This window comes from Miniopterus schreibersii (genome assembly GCF_964146895.1).
Source record: "Miniopterus schreibersii genome assembly, chromosome: 11".
In the NCBI taxonomy this organism is placed as follows: domain Eukaryota; kingdom Metazoa; phylum Chordata; class Mammalia; order Chiroptera; family Miniopteridae; genus Miniopterus; species Miniopterus schreibersii.
Window position 1 is genome coordinate 31,030,602 of NC_138111.1, and position 13,688 is coordinate 31,044,289.

Sequence of the window (13,688 nt, forward strand, 5' to 3'; positions counted from 1 at the left end):
TTCTTCCCCTCCCCCAGCTAGTGAGTGCGCGAACGAGAAAGGAGGAGGGTGCTCCAGGCGAAAGCTGCAGACGCCATTATCCTGTTTCTCTGCTGCACCAACCTCTACGTCTTGCTTACGTCCCTCTTGTTTACGGCCTATAGGTAATTGGGGTTATTGGGGCTTCGGTATTAAGGACTCAGCAGGGTATTGGCCTCCCTAAAGGCTGTGTTGAGTTTTTCCAAGTCCGGTTTTTCTCCGGCCCTTAGCGGCCTCACAGCCTGAAGGGAGGCGCCGGCGGGAGGCGGGGGTGTCGCGCCTTAATTGACGCGACCTTAGACCAATCGCTTCGCCCTGGCGCCACCGCCGAAGCCCCAGCAGCCAATCAGACACGGCGGCGGGGTAGGAGAGCGCGGGAGGCGGGGAGAGCGGCCGGGCCCTGCGTTCGTTTTCTGTCTAGCTGTGACCGGTTGAGGCGGCGCGGCGGCATAGGGACGACGGCCTCGCGCGGTGAGGAGCGGGGCTGGGCAAACGGCGCGTGAGGGCGAAAGTCGGAGACAAATTTTGCCGCTTGAGGGAGGCGTTTGGGTACCGCTTGGTGGTTGGCGGATTCTCAGCAAGGGAACGTTGCCCGATTCCCCTCCCCCCCTCCGCCATTTCCCTGAGCGTCTATCCGCAGTCCGCGTTGTGGTACTAGAGGCTTCGGGGCATTACGAGGCCTGTACCAACAGGATGAGCTGCAGTTTCGTAGTCTTGGGGACTAGTAGGCTTCTTGTTTGGCAAGAAGGGGCCGGCGGGCGGGACCCCAGGGCGATAGAGATCGCCGCTGTCTTTTGTGTGGGTCCCACCGCACTTAGGCTCTCCCGGCCTGGGCTTGGGGCTGGAGCCGGGAGGTCGAATGGTCAGGGTTGCCTCGGTTGCTTTGTCTCTCCCGCGGTGGGGGGAGGGTACGGGGGCTGAGATCTCGGGGCCGCGTGGTGGGTGGGGGAGGGGGGTCGGCGCTCGACTCCTCCTAGTAGCACGTAGTCGCCATTACAAGGGCGGCCATTTCCTGTCGGATCGGGGAGAGACGTGCGGCGCTTCTGCTCTCGCCTCTGGCTTTCTCAACTCCTGTTACTCGGCTCTTGCCGATCCCGGTATCGGGAGCTGGGAGGGGAGTGCATGTTTGCCTCGTCTGGTCACGCGCATACTTTGCGATTTTTGCCGCACGAGGAATGGTGATTGAAGGACCGCGTCAACGTCTTATTCTTATAGAAAGACCCTGCTGGTTGTCTTTAAACGCCTTCATCCAAGTCTTCCGTTACCTCTCAGTATTTAACTGATGGGCCCGAAGGAGAGTTTCAGTTATTCGTTACCAGAGTGATCGACAAATGTTGTGGAAGGCTTAAATATTGACTTTTTTTTTTTTTTTTGTAAGCACTAGGCTGCCTTTTTTTATTTTTAAAGAAGGACCACGTTGCCGTCTGCTTCCAGTTCCGAGGGGAGATAAAAGGCTTTTTGCAGTCTTCTCACCAGTCTGGTTGTAGAGGTGTAATTGTTAGGTTGTACCCTAACGTAGTGTAAAATACCTTGATAGTGTTCAAGGGCTCCGTTAACTCTGTTGAATAATCGAGTAGTACTGGCAGTTTGGAGCTGCTCTCAAGTTTTGAGATTTATTCCTCCAGTAGAAGGACCTGGAAATGGGTTGAATTTGCATTTATATTTGGAAACTAATTTCTGTGATGGGACTAGATCCGGTGGCTTTAGTATTATTTCCTTTGGGGGGGGAGGGGATCCGATATCATTGTTTTAGATTTTTAAGGCAATTATTTGCGGGTTTAAGACCCTAAAATGAAGAAACTAGCTTTAGAAATAGCTCTTTAGTTTGTTGAGATCAGTGTGTGTTCGTATCTAGTAATCAGCAACCAAAAGGCAAAACTGATTTGTGTTGGTTTTTGTAGGCTACTGAAGCACTAGGGTGTCAGTTGGTCCCGCCCAGAACACTTCAGTTCTGCTCTGCAAGGATATATAATAACTGGTACGTTCTAGAAGCAGAGTCATGTCTTTGCTTTTTAAAAATATTTAGCAATATGCACAGCTTACTTTTCAATAAGCCAAATATACTAATCTCTTTATTTTTTTAACAGATTGGTGTGTCTATATAATCCAAGAAAATGGAAACTGAACAGCCAGAGGAAACCTTCCCCAATACCGAAACCAATGGAGAATTTGGTGAGAGTACATTTTAATTGTAACAATTTTATAATTTTTTTCTTTTAATTTTGTCATTTCTTTATGATTGTTTAGTCTGAGTTAATCCTTATCGTATAGGTAACTAAACAAAGACACAAAGAAAGCCAATAAATACAAAAATGTTTTTTAATTGTATTCTTAAATTCCTGATCCTTTGAAATATTTTGTCACAGTATCTTATGTTTGGAAAAGGTTACTGAAAGGGAGAATGCTTTGATTCGTGTTTAAAAGTCAAAGAATATAAATGCCTTTGGCTTTTTTAAAACAAACTTGGAATTAGCAACAAATCTCTTACGGCAGAATGTAGTTGCTTTCTCTAACCATACCTGAGTTAAATAAATTAAAACATATATAATTAAAGATGCCTTCTTTCTTGAAGATGCTGTGCTTTCTTTGAAATTTGAACTGTTAATTTCTAGGTAAACGCCCTGCAGAAGATATGGAAGAGGAACAAGCTTTTAAAAGATCTAGGAACACCGATGAGATGGTTGAACTACGCATTCTGCTTCAGAGCAAGGTATTAATTTTACTCTTGAAAATTTGAAAATAGTTTTTACTCAAGTAGAAATTAGGTTAAGTTCTGGTTTGGCCCTATGGGAAACCTTCAAAGCCTTAAAGCTTGAAGAATATGAAAGACCTGTGATGCTATACAGGGACTTGTAAGCCCGTGGTGGCTTTTTTTTGCCTAACAATTAAAATTAAATCCCTTAATATATTGAGCCACTTAAAGATCAAACCAGGAAAAGGGTGTGGGTGATCCTAAAAGCATTAATGGATCGTGATTACATTGTGAAATTATTAGAAACAGTTTACTTGATATTATCAGGTCACAGTGTGAAGGTGTCTACTAGGGATGGGTACTATAAAATTAATCAGTGCTTAAGTTTTATGTTCAGTATATTGTGACATTCTGAATATTCCAAATCTCTGTCAGTGTTTAGACCCCCCAAAGTCACATAGACACTTGGTGGGGGGGGGAGGGTGTGTGTGTGTGTGTGTGTGTGTGTGTGTGTGTGTGTGTGTGTGTGTGTGTGTGTTGTTTTCCCTTGGTTAAAGCTTGAGAGCACAGGAAGGAAAGGGCAATTTTAATTTGTCTTTTTTCCTCCAGAATGCTGGGGCAGTGATTGGAAAAGGAGGCAAGAATATTAAGGCACTGCGTACAGACGTAAGTATTAAAGAGTTTAAACTACTACTCCAGCTTTGGTTTATATTTGTAGAAATTTAAAGAGTTACATCATAGAAATCACTTTTAATAGTTTAGATACAAGCCATTTGTAATTATCGATTGCATAGATAATTTCAAGGTTTACCATTCCTGAATTTAACGTGGATTCGGTGAGGAGGTCTATATTAAACCTCTTCACTTTCTAATAACTTTCCACCAAATTATTCACTTCGGGCAAGATAACATCTTAATTAGAAATAACGACAGTGTAAAAACCCTTAATTGCACCATTTCCCGTGTGTGAATCAATTAGTGTTACTGAAAACCATTGCAGGTGGCTGATTAAACTCAGAAATTTTATTCCCTTTTTTTTAATCGTCCATCTGTTCTTTAACAGCTTGCACATGGAGCACAAACAAATTAATGTTTAGCTTGCATGTCTTAAAAATGGGTGAAGAAGAGTAGGCATTTAATCATAAGATTGGGAAACCTTACGTCAATACCAGTGATTTGAGTCTTCATATTTTATAGTGGGTTGACTCTTGTGATTAGACACATTAAATCTTGGTATCACCAGAAGTGTATCTATAGGACTTGGCTACACCTAAATTCCTTTAAAATTTCTCATAGTGAACACGCTCTTTAATGTTTTCTTGCTAAAATTGAGGCAAATAACTTTGTGTTGAATACTTATTTGATAGAATTTCATTTCTCTCTTGGTCGCAGATCTTTGTATGTTCCTCTTAATTACTGTAAACTGAACTTGAAAATTTGTTTTAAAATTTTACCAACTTGCCTATTAGGATCTAGGAATGCATTTTAAACCTCCAGGAAACCAACTAGTCTTTTAAGAGTTTAGGGTTTTTGGTGGTGTGGGAATTTTTGTTTTGTCTTTTATAAACCTCTCTCCTCTTAATCCAGATATTCTGTATAATTATCTGGGTTATTAATTTCCCCGTTTCCTCAAGAACTTCAGTAAACTGAGTCATGACAGGTTTTGTGTCTACCCTCATGAGCCAGCCTGCTACTGAAACATCGTTTGTTGTTTTTTTTTTTTTTAAAAAAAAGGCTAGTACCTTCATTTAAGGTCCTTAAATGTTAAGCCACAGTCAGATATAGAGAAGGCCATTATTGTGTTAGTCTTCAGAACAACTTAAACTTGTTTCATTAATTGAGAGTATGAGTATAGTTTGTATTAAATTAAAATTTATTGCTTTTCCCCCTTTTCCCTCTCCTTGTTTTTTTGGCCATATATCTCCGTTGCCCATGTACTGGATCGACTTACCCCTGCGTTGCCCACCATGACGTTGGCCCATCCGCCCCTGAACGCCCATGTGAAAACCCTGGTTGGCTATGCCCAAAAATGTGCTCGTTGCCAAACGGGTACCATACTTGACAACTTCTGATTGAATGCCCATGCCCAATGCCAACATCCACGAACGCCAATGACCAATGCAGTACAATGCCAGTGTTTCAGTCCCAGACAGCAGTGGCCCCGAGCGGTATGTCCCAACAGTTTATGCCTCACTGCCTGATTAGAAAGAGAGAAATGTATTTTATTACCTGCCTTTTATATAATTAAATAGTATCCCCTTTAGACGGTGTATTGTTTTTCAAGTTTCTGTCTTATTTTCCCCATTAAGTCTTTTTGTCACTGAACTTTGACCGTGAGTTGCCCACCCAAACGATCCACTAATTTTATTTCAATGGAAGGAGCACAGCTTCAAGTGTTGCATATTTGCTGCATTGTAAATCAAATTGTTACCAAAATAGTCTCTCGCTCTGTCTTTGTGGCCCACCTTGCTTCCCAACATTGCCTGTTCATAATTTTTTCTGATGAAATGCTAACTCTGGTTCACTTTCCTTCACTTCTCATTTGTATTGTCTTTGTTTTGTCTCGCATTTGTATTTGTTTTCTTGCAGAGCCCATTAGTGATCTAATTTCTAACTGGTATCCATAACCTTACTCCAAATACAATGTTCACCACTTGCATATTCCCCCACTTTGCCTAAGAGAAGGTGTGCCAGTTTTACCAATGTAACAGCGAGGGTATCCTTAATTAACTTAGTGGTGGCGGGGAACATAAATATTCAACTCTGCTTCAGTTCTGGTCAGTTTATTGCCCACTTAATCTGAGCCCTTCCAAGAGCCCATTCTCTCTGTCTCTCTCCAAGTCTCCTAATATTGTTATCATGTCTGTATTGGGCATAAAACAAAAATGCATGTGTAAACCTATAAATAGGCTACTTTAAATGGGGAGTATTAAATAATTGTTACTTCTCTGTAAAAGTTTGTACGACTACTGGTGATAAACACAAAACTCATTTTTCTTTTCCACCTTTTTTGTACTATCTGGTATTTGTGATGTTTGACAGCATATTGAGTATCAGTGCTGATATTGAAACAATTGGAGAAATTCTGAAGAAAATCATCCCTACCTTGGAAGAGGTAGGCTCATTTTTTTATGTATTTGTCAATTGGGGGGGCGGAGCAGTTAAAGTGTGTTTTATTGGGGCAGTAGGGGAGGTATAGAGACAGTGGATATAACAGTTTGTAGCAGCTGCATCTTACAACCTGCTACATAGTATACAGTGTTACTGTGCTCACATTATTTGTTTTTGAATGTCTGGCCACTGCAGAGTAAATATGAACTATCTGGCCATGCAGTTTCATGGGTTTAGCATATATTTTATGGGCTTTAGTTTTAGAGGCGGTTGGGGGGGGGTGTTGAAATATTGTAGGACTGTGTTTGAAAAGTTTGAGGATTTTTAAATTCTGTAATTAACTGTACAGAGGAAAAACATTGTATATTAGTGTAGATTAGCAGTTTCTCATTATATAATGATATAGATGTGGTTGTAGTAGCTTTACCAATATATGCGACAATAGCCTGATCACACTAGACATTTAACCTATTACTCTTATTTTTCTACTTTCAGGGCCTGCAGTTGCCATCACCCACTGCAACCAGCCAGCTCCCGCTCGAATCTGATGCTGTGGAATGCTTAAATGTATGTCATAGTGCCACTGAACCCCACTGAAGTATGGAGCCTGGCCCATGGGATTAATTTTATTTTTAACATAGTGTGCTTTTCCCGTCTCTATAGAAAAAGGCTTAAAAACATGATAAATGAATGGTCTTACAACTCACTGTTGACCCTGCTCCATGCTGCAGTGGGAATTAACTACATTTGCAAAGTGCTTTGCAGTCATTTATATTATGGTGTTATTTGAATGTTAATAATAATACTGTAGTAACAGCGACATGCTAAATGGCTGCAGTGTGGGTATGGTGTTGCAGGACCTGAAAATAAAATAGTTTTTTAAGGTGGTGCAGAATGTCCTTTTTGGGCCTGGCTATTGAGGATAATAAGCACATAACTGGTAAAGTTATTGAAATATAAATTCAGGTTGCTCACTGCAACAGTATGTTGTTACGCTTGTAGCAAATAAGTGTGTATGATTGGGGAATCTTTAACCTGGAACTAAAATTCTGTAACTCTCCCTCTGCAGTACCAACACTATAAAGGAAGTGACTTTGACTGCGAATTGAGACTGTTGATTCATCAGAGTCTGGCAGGAGGAATTATTGGGGTCAAAGGTGCTAAAATCAAAGAACTTCGAGAGGTAAAGGCACTGTTTTTATTTTCTATTACTGGAAAATAGTTTTTCACATAGACTTAAGGTTCAGTGGGCTTTCTCTCACCCTTCTGAGTTTCTTCCCTGAGATTCCTCTCCACTTTTATATTTAGTTTACTGTTAAAGTACCACAATAAGGCCTGGCGACATTGTTTTGCTTAAAATTTTAAAAAAGTCCTATGGTTACTAATAAGATTTAGGGCGGGGAAGGGGGTGGATTTACTTAGAGCAAATGTAAGTTTATCTGAACCTTCCTAGGTTGCCTAGCTTCCTCTTTAGTTCGCTTCCTTTTTTTTTATTAATGCCTTTTTTTTTCTTTTTTTTTTTTCTTTTTTTAACTTGTTACAGAACACTCAGACAACAATCAAGCTTTTCCAGGAATGCTGTCCTCATTCCACTGACAGAGTCGTTCTTATTGGAGGAAAACCTGATAGGGTTGTAGAGTGCATAAAGATCATCCTTGATCTTATATCAGAGGTACCTTCAGAATACTTATCTTTACATCTAACTTCCTGAAACACAGATGTCAAAAGTAGTTTCAGAATGTTTAGGCAAATGTCTTTTACTTGTCCTTCCCTAGCAATTTTTTATTCTCTATCTTGAGCCGTCACTTTAATTTAGAAATAATTTGGGAGACTGGAGAATGGTCATTTGATTGCTAGTGAGATTTTTATAGCCTTTAGTCCTTCAAAGGAAGATTCTACAGTACTACATTGCACAGCTTCTGAATTAATGGCTTACCCAAGATACTGATCCCTTCATCCCTCTGAATGGTCTCAAGATCTTAGGGTAAAAATAGCCAGCTGCTAATTCTTCCCCCCACAAGCAGTAAAGCTTACTTTTTGTTAGGACTCACCAAAAATAACCACATTTTATCCAAACCTTTCCTTCCTACTGTATTTTTGCCTGTATTCCTACCCTGTCTAAAGTATCTCCCAGGAAAAAGGACTTTAGATATTTTGTTTGTAAAAAGAACAGTTGGTTATGAGCCAAGGCTGTTTCTCTTTGGTCTATAATATTACTGTGTTTTTGTTTTAGTCTCCCATCAAAGGACGTGCACAGCCTTATGATCCCAATTTTTACGATGAAACTTACGATTATGGTGGCTTTACAATGATGTTTGACGACCGCCGAGGCAGGCCCGTGGGATTTCCCATGCGGGGAAGAGGTGGTTTTGACAGAATGCCTCCTGGTCGGGGTGGGCGTCCAATGCCTCCATCTAGAAGAGATTATGATGATATGAGCCCTAGGCGAGGACCTCCTCCTCCTCCTCCTGGACGAGGTGGCCGGGGTGGTAGCAGAGCACGGAATCTTCCTCTTCCTCCACCACCACCACCTAGAGGAGGGTAAGTTTCTTTCAATTACATAGTAACATAAAAGAGGCTTCACTGTAGAGGAATAGTTAGGGTAGGGTTTTTATTTGATGTGTGTGGTATGTCAATAAGCTGAGATTACAACCAGTACTATTCTTGCAGAGATCTAATGGCCTATGACAGAAGAGGAAGACCTGGAGACCGTTATGATGGCATGGTAAGAATTTTCATTTATCATCAATGTATACTTCAGTATGTAAGAGATCTTAAAGTCAGGTGTAGTTAACATTTTTGTTTCCAAATACTGTTAATTGAGAAACTTGTTTTACAAATGGACGTCTTAGAAAGCCATTTACATCATTTTGGTTGTTTGCTGGCCTATTAAGACTTTATTGAGCCATCCTTTATCCCCAAAATATGTGATGTAGAATATAAATTGCCAGGTTTATGTTCATAGTTTTGTGTCTCAACACAGGTTGGTTTCAGTGCTGATGAAACTTGGGACTCTGCAATAGATACATGGAGCCCTTCGGAATGGCAGATGGCTTATGAACCACAGGTTGAGTATCCTCGGTGTTTGAACTTGTATCTTTAATAAGATGTTTGCCTCCTCACCAATAAGTGTCTTCCTGCCCCTTAATATTTTATTTACTTAAATGCTGTGTGCTTGAATGGTTTCTTGCCCTGAGCATTGTTTTCTGAAATACACTTACTAGGGAGGATATGGGAGGACTTTGGTTTCCTAAACTGAGGGGTTTTAGGAATATTAAAATATCTGAAGAACAGGCTTGAAGGCAAAATAATTCTCTGTTTTTTTCTTCCCATTTTTAGGGTGGCTCTGGATATGGTAAGTTTTCTCCTTTGTGAAATCAAACATTTTTTTATGCTTTCTAAATGAACTTAATGCTCATAATTTAAATCAGATTATTCCTATGCAGGGGGTCGTGGCTCATATGGTGATCTTGGTGGACCTATTATTACTACACAAGTAACTATTCCCAAAGATGTAAGTATCTTTATTGTATTACAAGGAACATTTAATGTATTATTTTAAGTCCCGTAACTTATAATAAAAGACTTTGACAAAAATACTCCATTTTAGGATTAAAAATGTGTTTTTAAGGCCTTTGTGGGGTGTCCTCCAGTTTGGGATTTGTCAAGTGATGTCCAGTACTATCAAAAGCTGTTGATGTTTGAGCCCTTGATTCATTCATTAAGGAAATGTTGATGTGTAAATCCAAATCTTGACTAGTTTTAGGGGCATTAAAAATTGGAATAATTAACTACAAATTTAATACTCTTAAAGGTCATTTAAAATACAGGTAACACAGTTTCCTTCAAAGTATATCATAAACACTTGTTTTTGCAAATCTTTTCAGTTGGCTGGATCTATTATTGGCAAAGGTGGTCAGAGGATTAAACAAATTCGTCATGAGTCAGGAGCTTCGATCAAAATTGATGAGCCTTTAGAAGGGTCCGAAGATCGAATCATTACCATTACAGGAACACAGGACCAGATACAGAATGCACAGTATTTGCTGCAGAACAGGTCAGTTTAAGTGTAGCTTTATGTTAAACCTATACATACTAAAACTTTAAAAAGCTTTTCTTCTCAATTGATTTTTCTTTTAGAAGCCATGGTGTCTCAACCTTTTGGGGACCTAACTTCTAAACAATCTAATAGTTTTGCTTTGATTTTCTTCTGCTTTCTTACTAAAAACGAAGACATTCAGTACTAATCTTGCTGGAAGAAGCCTTAACCAAGCAAACTTCTCATTTCTCTGGTGAAAACTGCTGCCAAAACCACTTGTTATAAATTATACAGAGCCTGTAGAAAAATGTAGAAGATTCAGTGGATGTTGGTCTAGTTCTGTGTGGAAGACTAGTGATTTTGTTGTTTTTAGATAACTAAATCGACAACAAATCACAGTCTGCCATATGGCACAGGCCATGCCTCTACAGGACAAATGATTGGTGCTGTAAAATGCAGCATTTCACACCTTTACTGGCATTTCTTGTCTTTTCTACCAAATATTAACAACTTTTTATTTCATTTTCTTAATTCTGCTCTACTAATGTCTGGTTCACTATTAATCATTTTTTCTTGAATTTTACATTGCTCTAATTTGTAATTGCTAATGTTTTAATTCTTATTTCTAATTATAATGGACATGCTTATCGTTTTAATTTAGCATTGAAATTGTCTTAATGTTGGTTAAGATGTTACGAACAAAAATTCTAATTCGTACTTTTTTTTCTTTTCTTTTATAGTGTGAAGCAGTATGCAGATGTTGAAGGATTCTAATGCAAGATATTTTTTCTTTTTTATAGTGTGAAGCAGTATTCTGGAAAGTTTTTCTAAGACTAGTGAAGAACTGAAGGAGTCCTGCATCTTTTTTTTTTTATCTGCTTCTGTTTAAAAAGCCAACATTCCTCTGCTTCATAGGTGTTCTGCATTTGAGGTGTAGTGAAATCTTTGCTGTTCACCAGATGTAATGTTTTAGTTCCTTACAAACAGGGTTGGGGGGGAGGGTGTGCAAAAACTAACATTGAAATTTTGAAACAGCAGCAGAGTGAGTGAATTTTAATTTTTGTTCATTGTTGTTGGTTAGAAAAGGAAATTCCCCCTATGTAATTATTGTGAACACTTTGCTTTGTGGTCACTGTAACATTTGGGGGTGGGTGGGACAGGGAGGAAGAGTAACAATAGTCCATATGTCCCTGGCATCTATTCAGAGCAGTGTGCAGAATGTAATGCTCTTTTGTAAGAAACGTTTTATGATTTTTAAAATAAATTTAGTGAACCTATTTTTGGTGGTCTTTTTTTTTTTTTTTTAAGATGGTCATTTTTCAAATGGCTGAATTCCCCCATCCCACCCCCAAACTAAACACTAAGTTTGATTTTCAGCTCCTTTGTTGAACTTGGACTTAGGCAAAAAATACCTTGGCAAATTCAGTTCTGGTGATTTCTGGATGGTTTGAATGTCCATTGCTTGGGAAGAAATTCCATCATACACATTCATGCTTATAATAAGCTGGGGGTTTTATTTGTTTGTTTTTGCAAATGCTTGCCCCTACTTTGCAACAGTTTTCTATGTTAGTAATTGTGAAGAACCAAGGTGGGGAAGCAGTACTAAAAATTAAGTGATGGTATAAGTGTATACCAGAAGCCTAATAGCAAGTTTTATTAATCGGAGTAATACTTGGTTATGGAAGTGACTGATGCTAAATAAATTCTGATTATTTTTATTAGGTAATTTCTCACCTATAAACTTAAACTGTCAGCCTGCCTAGTGTCTATTAGTTAAACTTTGTAAAATATATATATTCTTGTTTTTCCATTGTATGCAAATTAAAAGATGTACCATTTCTTTGTTGTATGTTGGATTATGTAGGAAATGTTTGTGAACAATTCAAAAAAAAAAAAAAAAGATGAAAAAAGTTCCTGTGGGTGTTTTGTGTAGTATCTTGACGTTTGTATTAATAGTTAAGTTCACTTCCAAATAAAACTCCGTAATGCTAGATTTGATGTGTGCCCAATTTGAACAAGGGTTGATTGACATCTGTTAAATTTGTTAAAACGTTCCTCTTGTAAGGAAATACAGTAATCTTAAATTACATATTTTTTGTGTGAAGTGTTTTTCTAGAAGTGCAATTGGGTAGGGGTGGTAAAGACGGTATCGGTAGTTGGGCTCTATGTTAAAGGGAGTGTAGCATAATGGGAGCTGAGTCGTACAATTTTACAACTCCTGTTCTCCCATTATGAGAGTTTTTTAGTTCTTTGGCTTCTAGCTCTAGTTTGATGTTTGAGAATATTAAAGTAACTAGTATATGGTTCCTGGTTTGTAAATTTCCTAAAGTGTACTGCCTGTTGACCTCCCAACTGTCCAGAAGGCACGAGAACTCAGTTACATGGAAAGGGATTCATGGGTGTGGTTCTGCTTAAGTTGAGGAAAGAGATAGAAAAATGTGAAATGGGCAGTTTTTCTTGAATACATAGACACATGCAAGTATTCTATTTAAGGCATTATTTCAGTAACACTCCCCTTTTAGGGGAGAGGAATTGAGTGTTCTCTTGATAGTAAAATACATGGTGTCATACCACTTCAAACTAGTGAACACTACCTGTGGTGGTAAGGTTTCTCCAAAGGTGAAATCAAGCTGAGTTGCCACATTGGTGTTACTTAGCCTTCTCCCTTCAGTATTTTAAGAAAGGGTGAGTTGGGGTTGCTTAGGGTATTGTACAACCTGCTAGTGTTGAAATGAGCCCTCTCCAGAGAAAAATCACCAGTGATGAGACAGCCAAGTTATTCCTATGAGGAAAGCATTCCTGGAGAGAAACTAGTTTTGGAGTCTTTAATTAGTCATTGAAAAATTATGTAAATAGATGGACTTAGCTGAAAGTTAATGTGTGTCTTCTATGAACAATTCACACTGAATACATGAACCTACTAAAGAATTGGAGAATACCTGGCAATAATTTGGGTATACAACTACGAGGGAGATGCCTTTTGCTGCATTGCCACTATTATTGGTAAATGGTGTTTGAACATGGGCTGGGAATTGAATTAGGTTGAGAAAATTTTGAAGTTTACAGTTCACTAAATGCAACATTGAATCAATTTTGTAGGAAGTGGTACATATTTTGGGTTTTATTGAAGCTTTAAAATTTTATGCAGCTCTGTCCAGGTAGCTCAATCATAGTGTACTGATTGGCCAAGGTTGTGGATTTGATCCCATGTCAGGGCACATACAAGAATCAACCAATAAATAATGTATAGATTTTAAAAATGTTTTTAGCTTAAGTTTTTGACAAGTTATTACCAAAATGCCAACACGTTGGAAATCAGGGTGCATTAAGGTTTTAAAAGAATGAAGAACTTGAAACCTTTTCCTACTATTCAAATTTTAGTAGTTTGCCTTTATGAGACTATAATGGAAAATATTTTCATTGTATTGAGTGATCCAGTAATTCCTAAATCTTTGATCATACCACTGGTATAGAGACTGAATCTTTTAGGAAAGTGAACTATCTAAAGCAATTTTTCTCAAAAATCAGTGGTTTGTCTTCCAATGTCTTGTTAGTACTCAAAATGGAATTTCTGTTCTACAAACATGACAGGTTGTGATTTGCTTAAGATTGCTGCTGAAGAGGCCTATGCTTTTTTATTTTTTTAATCCTTACCCAAGGACATGCTTTGAGAAAAAGGGAGAGAAACATCAATGTGAGAAACATCGATCTGCTGCTGTCCATACAGTCCCTGACAGGATCAAACCTGTAACCCAGGTATTGAACCTTTTGGTGCATGGGACGACTCAACTAACTCAGCCACTCCAGCCAGGCAAGGCCTAAATTTTA

At 38.9% G+C, this 13,688-nt stretch overlaps 1 protein-coding gene across 16 annotated transcripts; it reads left to right on the top strand.

Annotated features, from left to right (window-relative positions):
* The first annotated feature begins 10 nt into the window (after positions 1–10).
* HNRNPK (heterogeneous nuclear ribonucleoprotein K) lies at positions 11–11,949 on the top strand. Of its 16 annotated transcripts, none has more exons than XM_081151044.1 (17): positions 20–143; positions 1,920–1,996; positions 2,106–2,190; positions 2,631–2,728; positions 3,320–3,376; positions 4,835–4,878; positions 5,753–5,825; positions 6,317–6,388; positions 6,891–7,004; positions 7,365–7,493; positions 8,055–8,362; positions 8,492–8,546; positions 8,805–8,888; positions 9,161–9,176; positions 9,253–9,335; positions 9,709–9,878; positions 10,601–11,949. In XM_081151044.1, the coding sequence occupies exons 3-17, from the start codon at positions 2,133–2,135 to the stop codon at positions 10,632–10,634; spliced, it is 1,395 nt and encodes a 464-aa protein (XP_081007170.1). In that variant the 5' UTR covers positions 20–143; positions 1,920–1,996; positions 2,106–2,132; the 3' UTR covers positions 10,635–11,949. The 16 variants fall into 16 exon arrangements, 8 of the variants coding, with proteins under 8 accessions (XP_081007170.1, XP_081007175.1, XP_081007176.1 ...); XM_081151049.1 differs by having other exon boundaries at positions 10,661–11,949; XM_081151045.1 differs by lacking the exon at positions 20–143 and adding an exon at positions 400–489.
* The last annotated feature ends 1,739 nt before the right edge of the window (positions 11,950–13,688 follow it).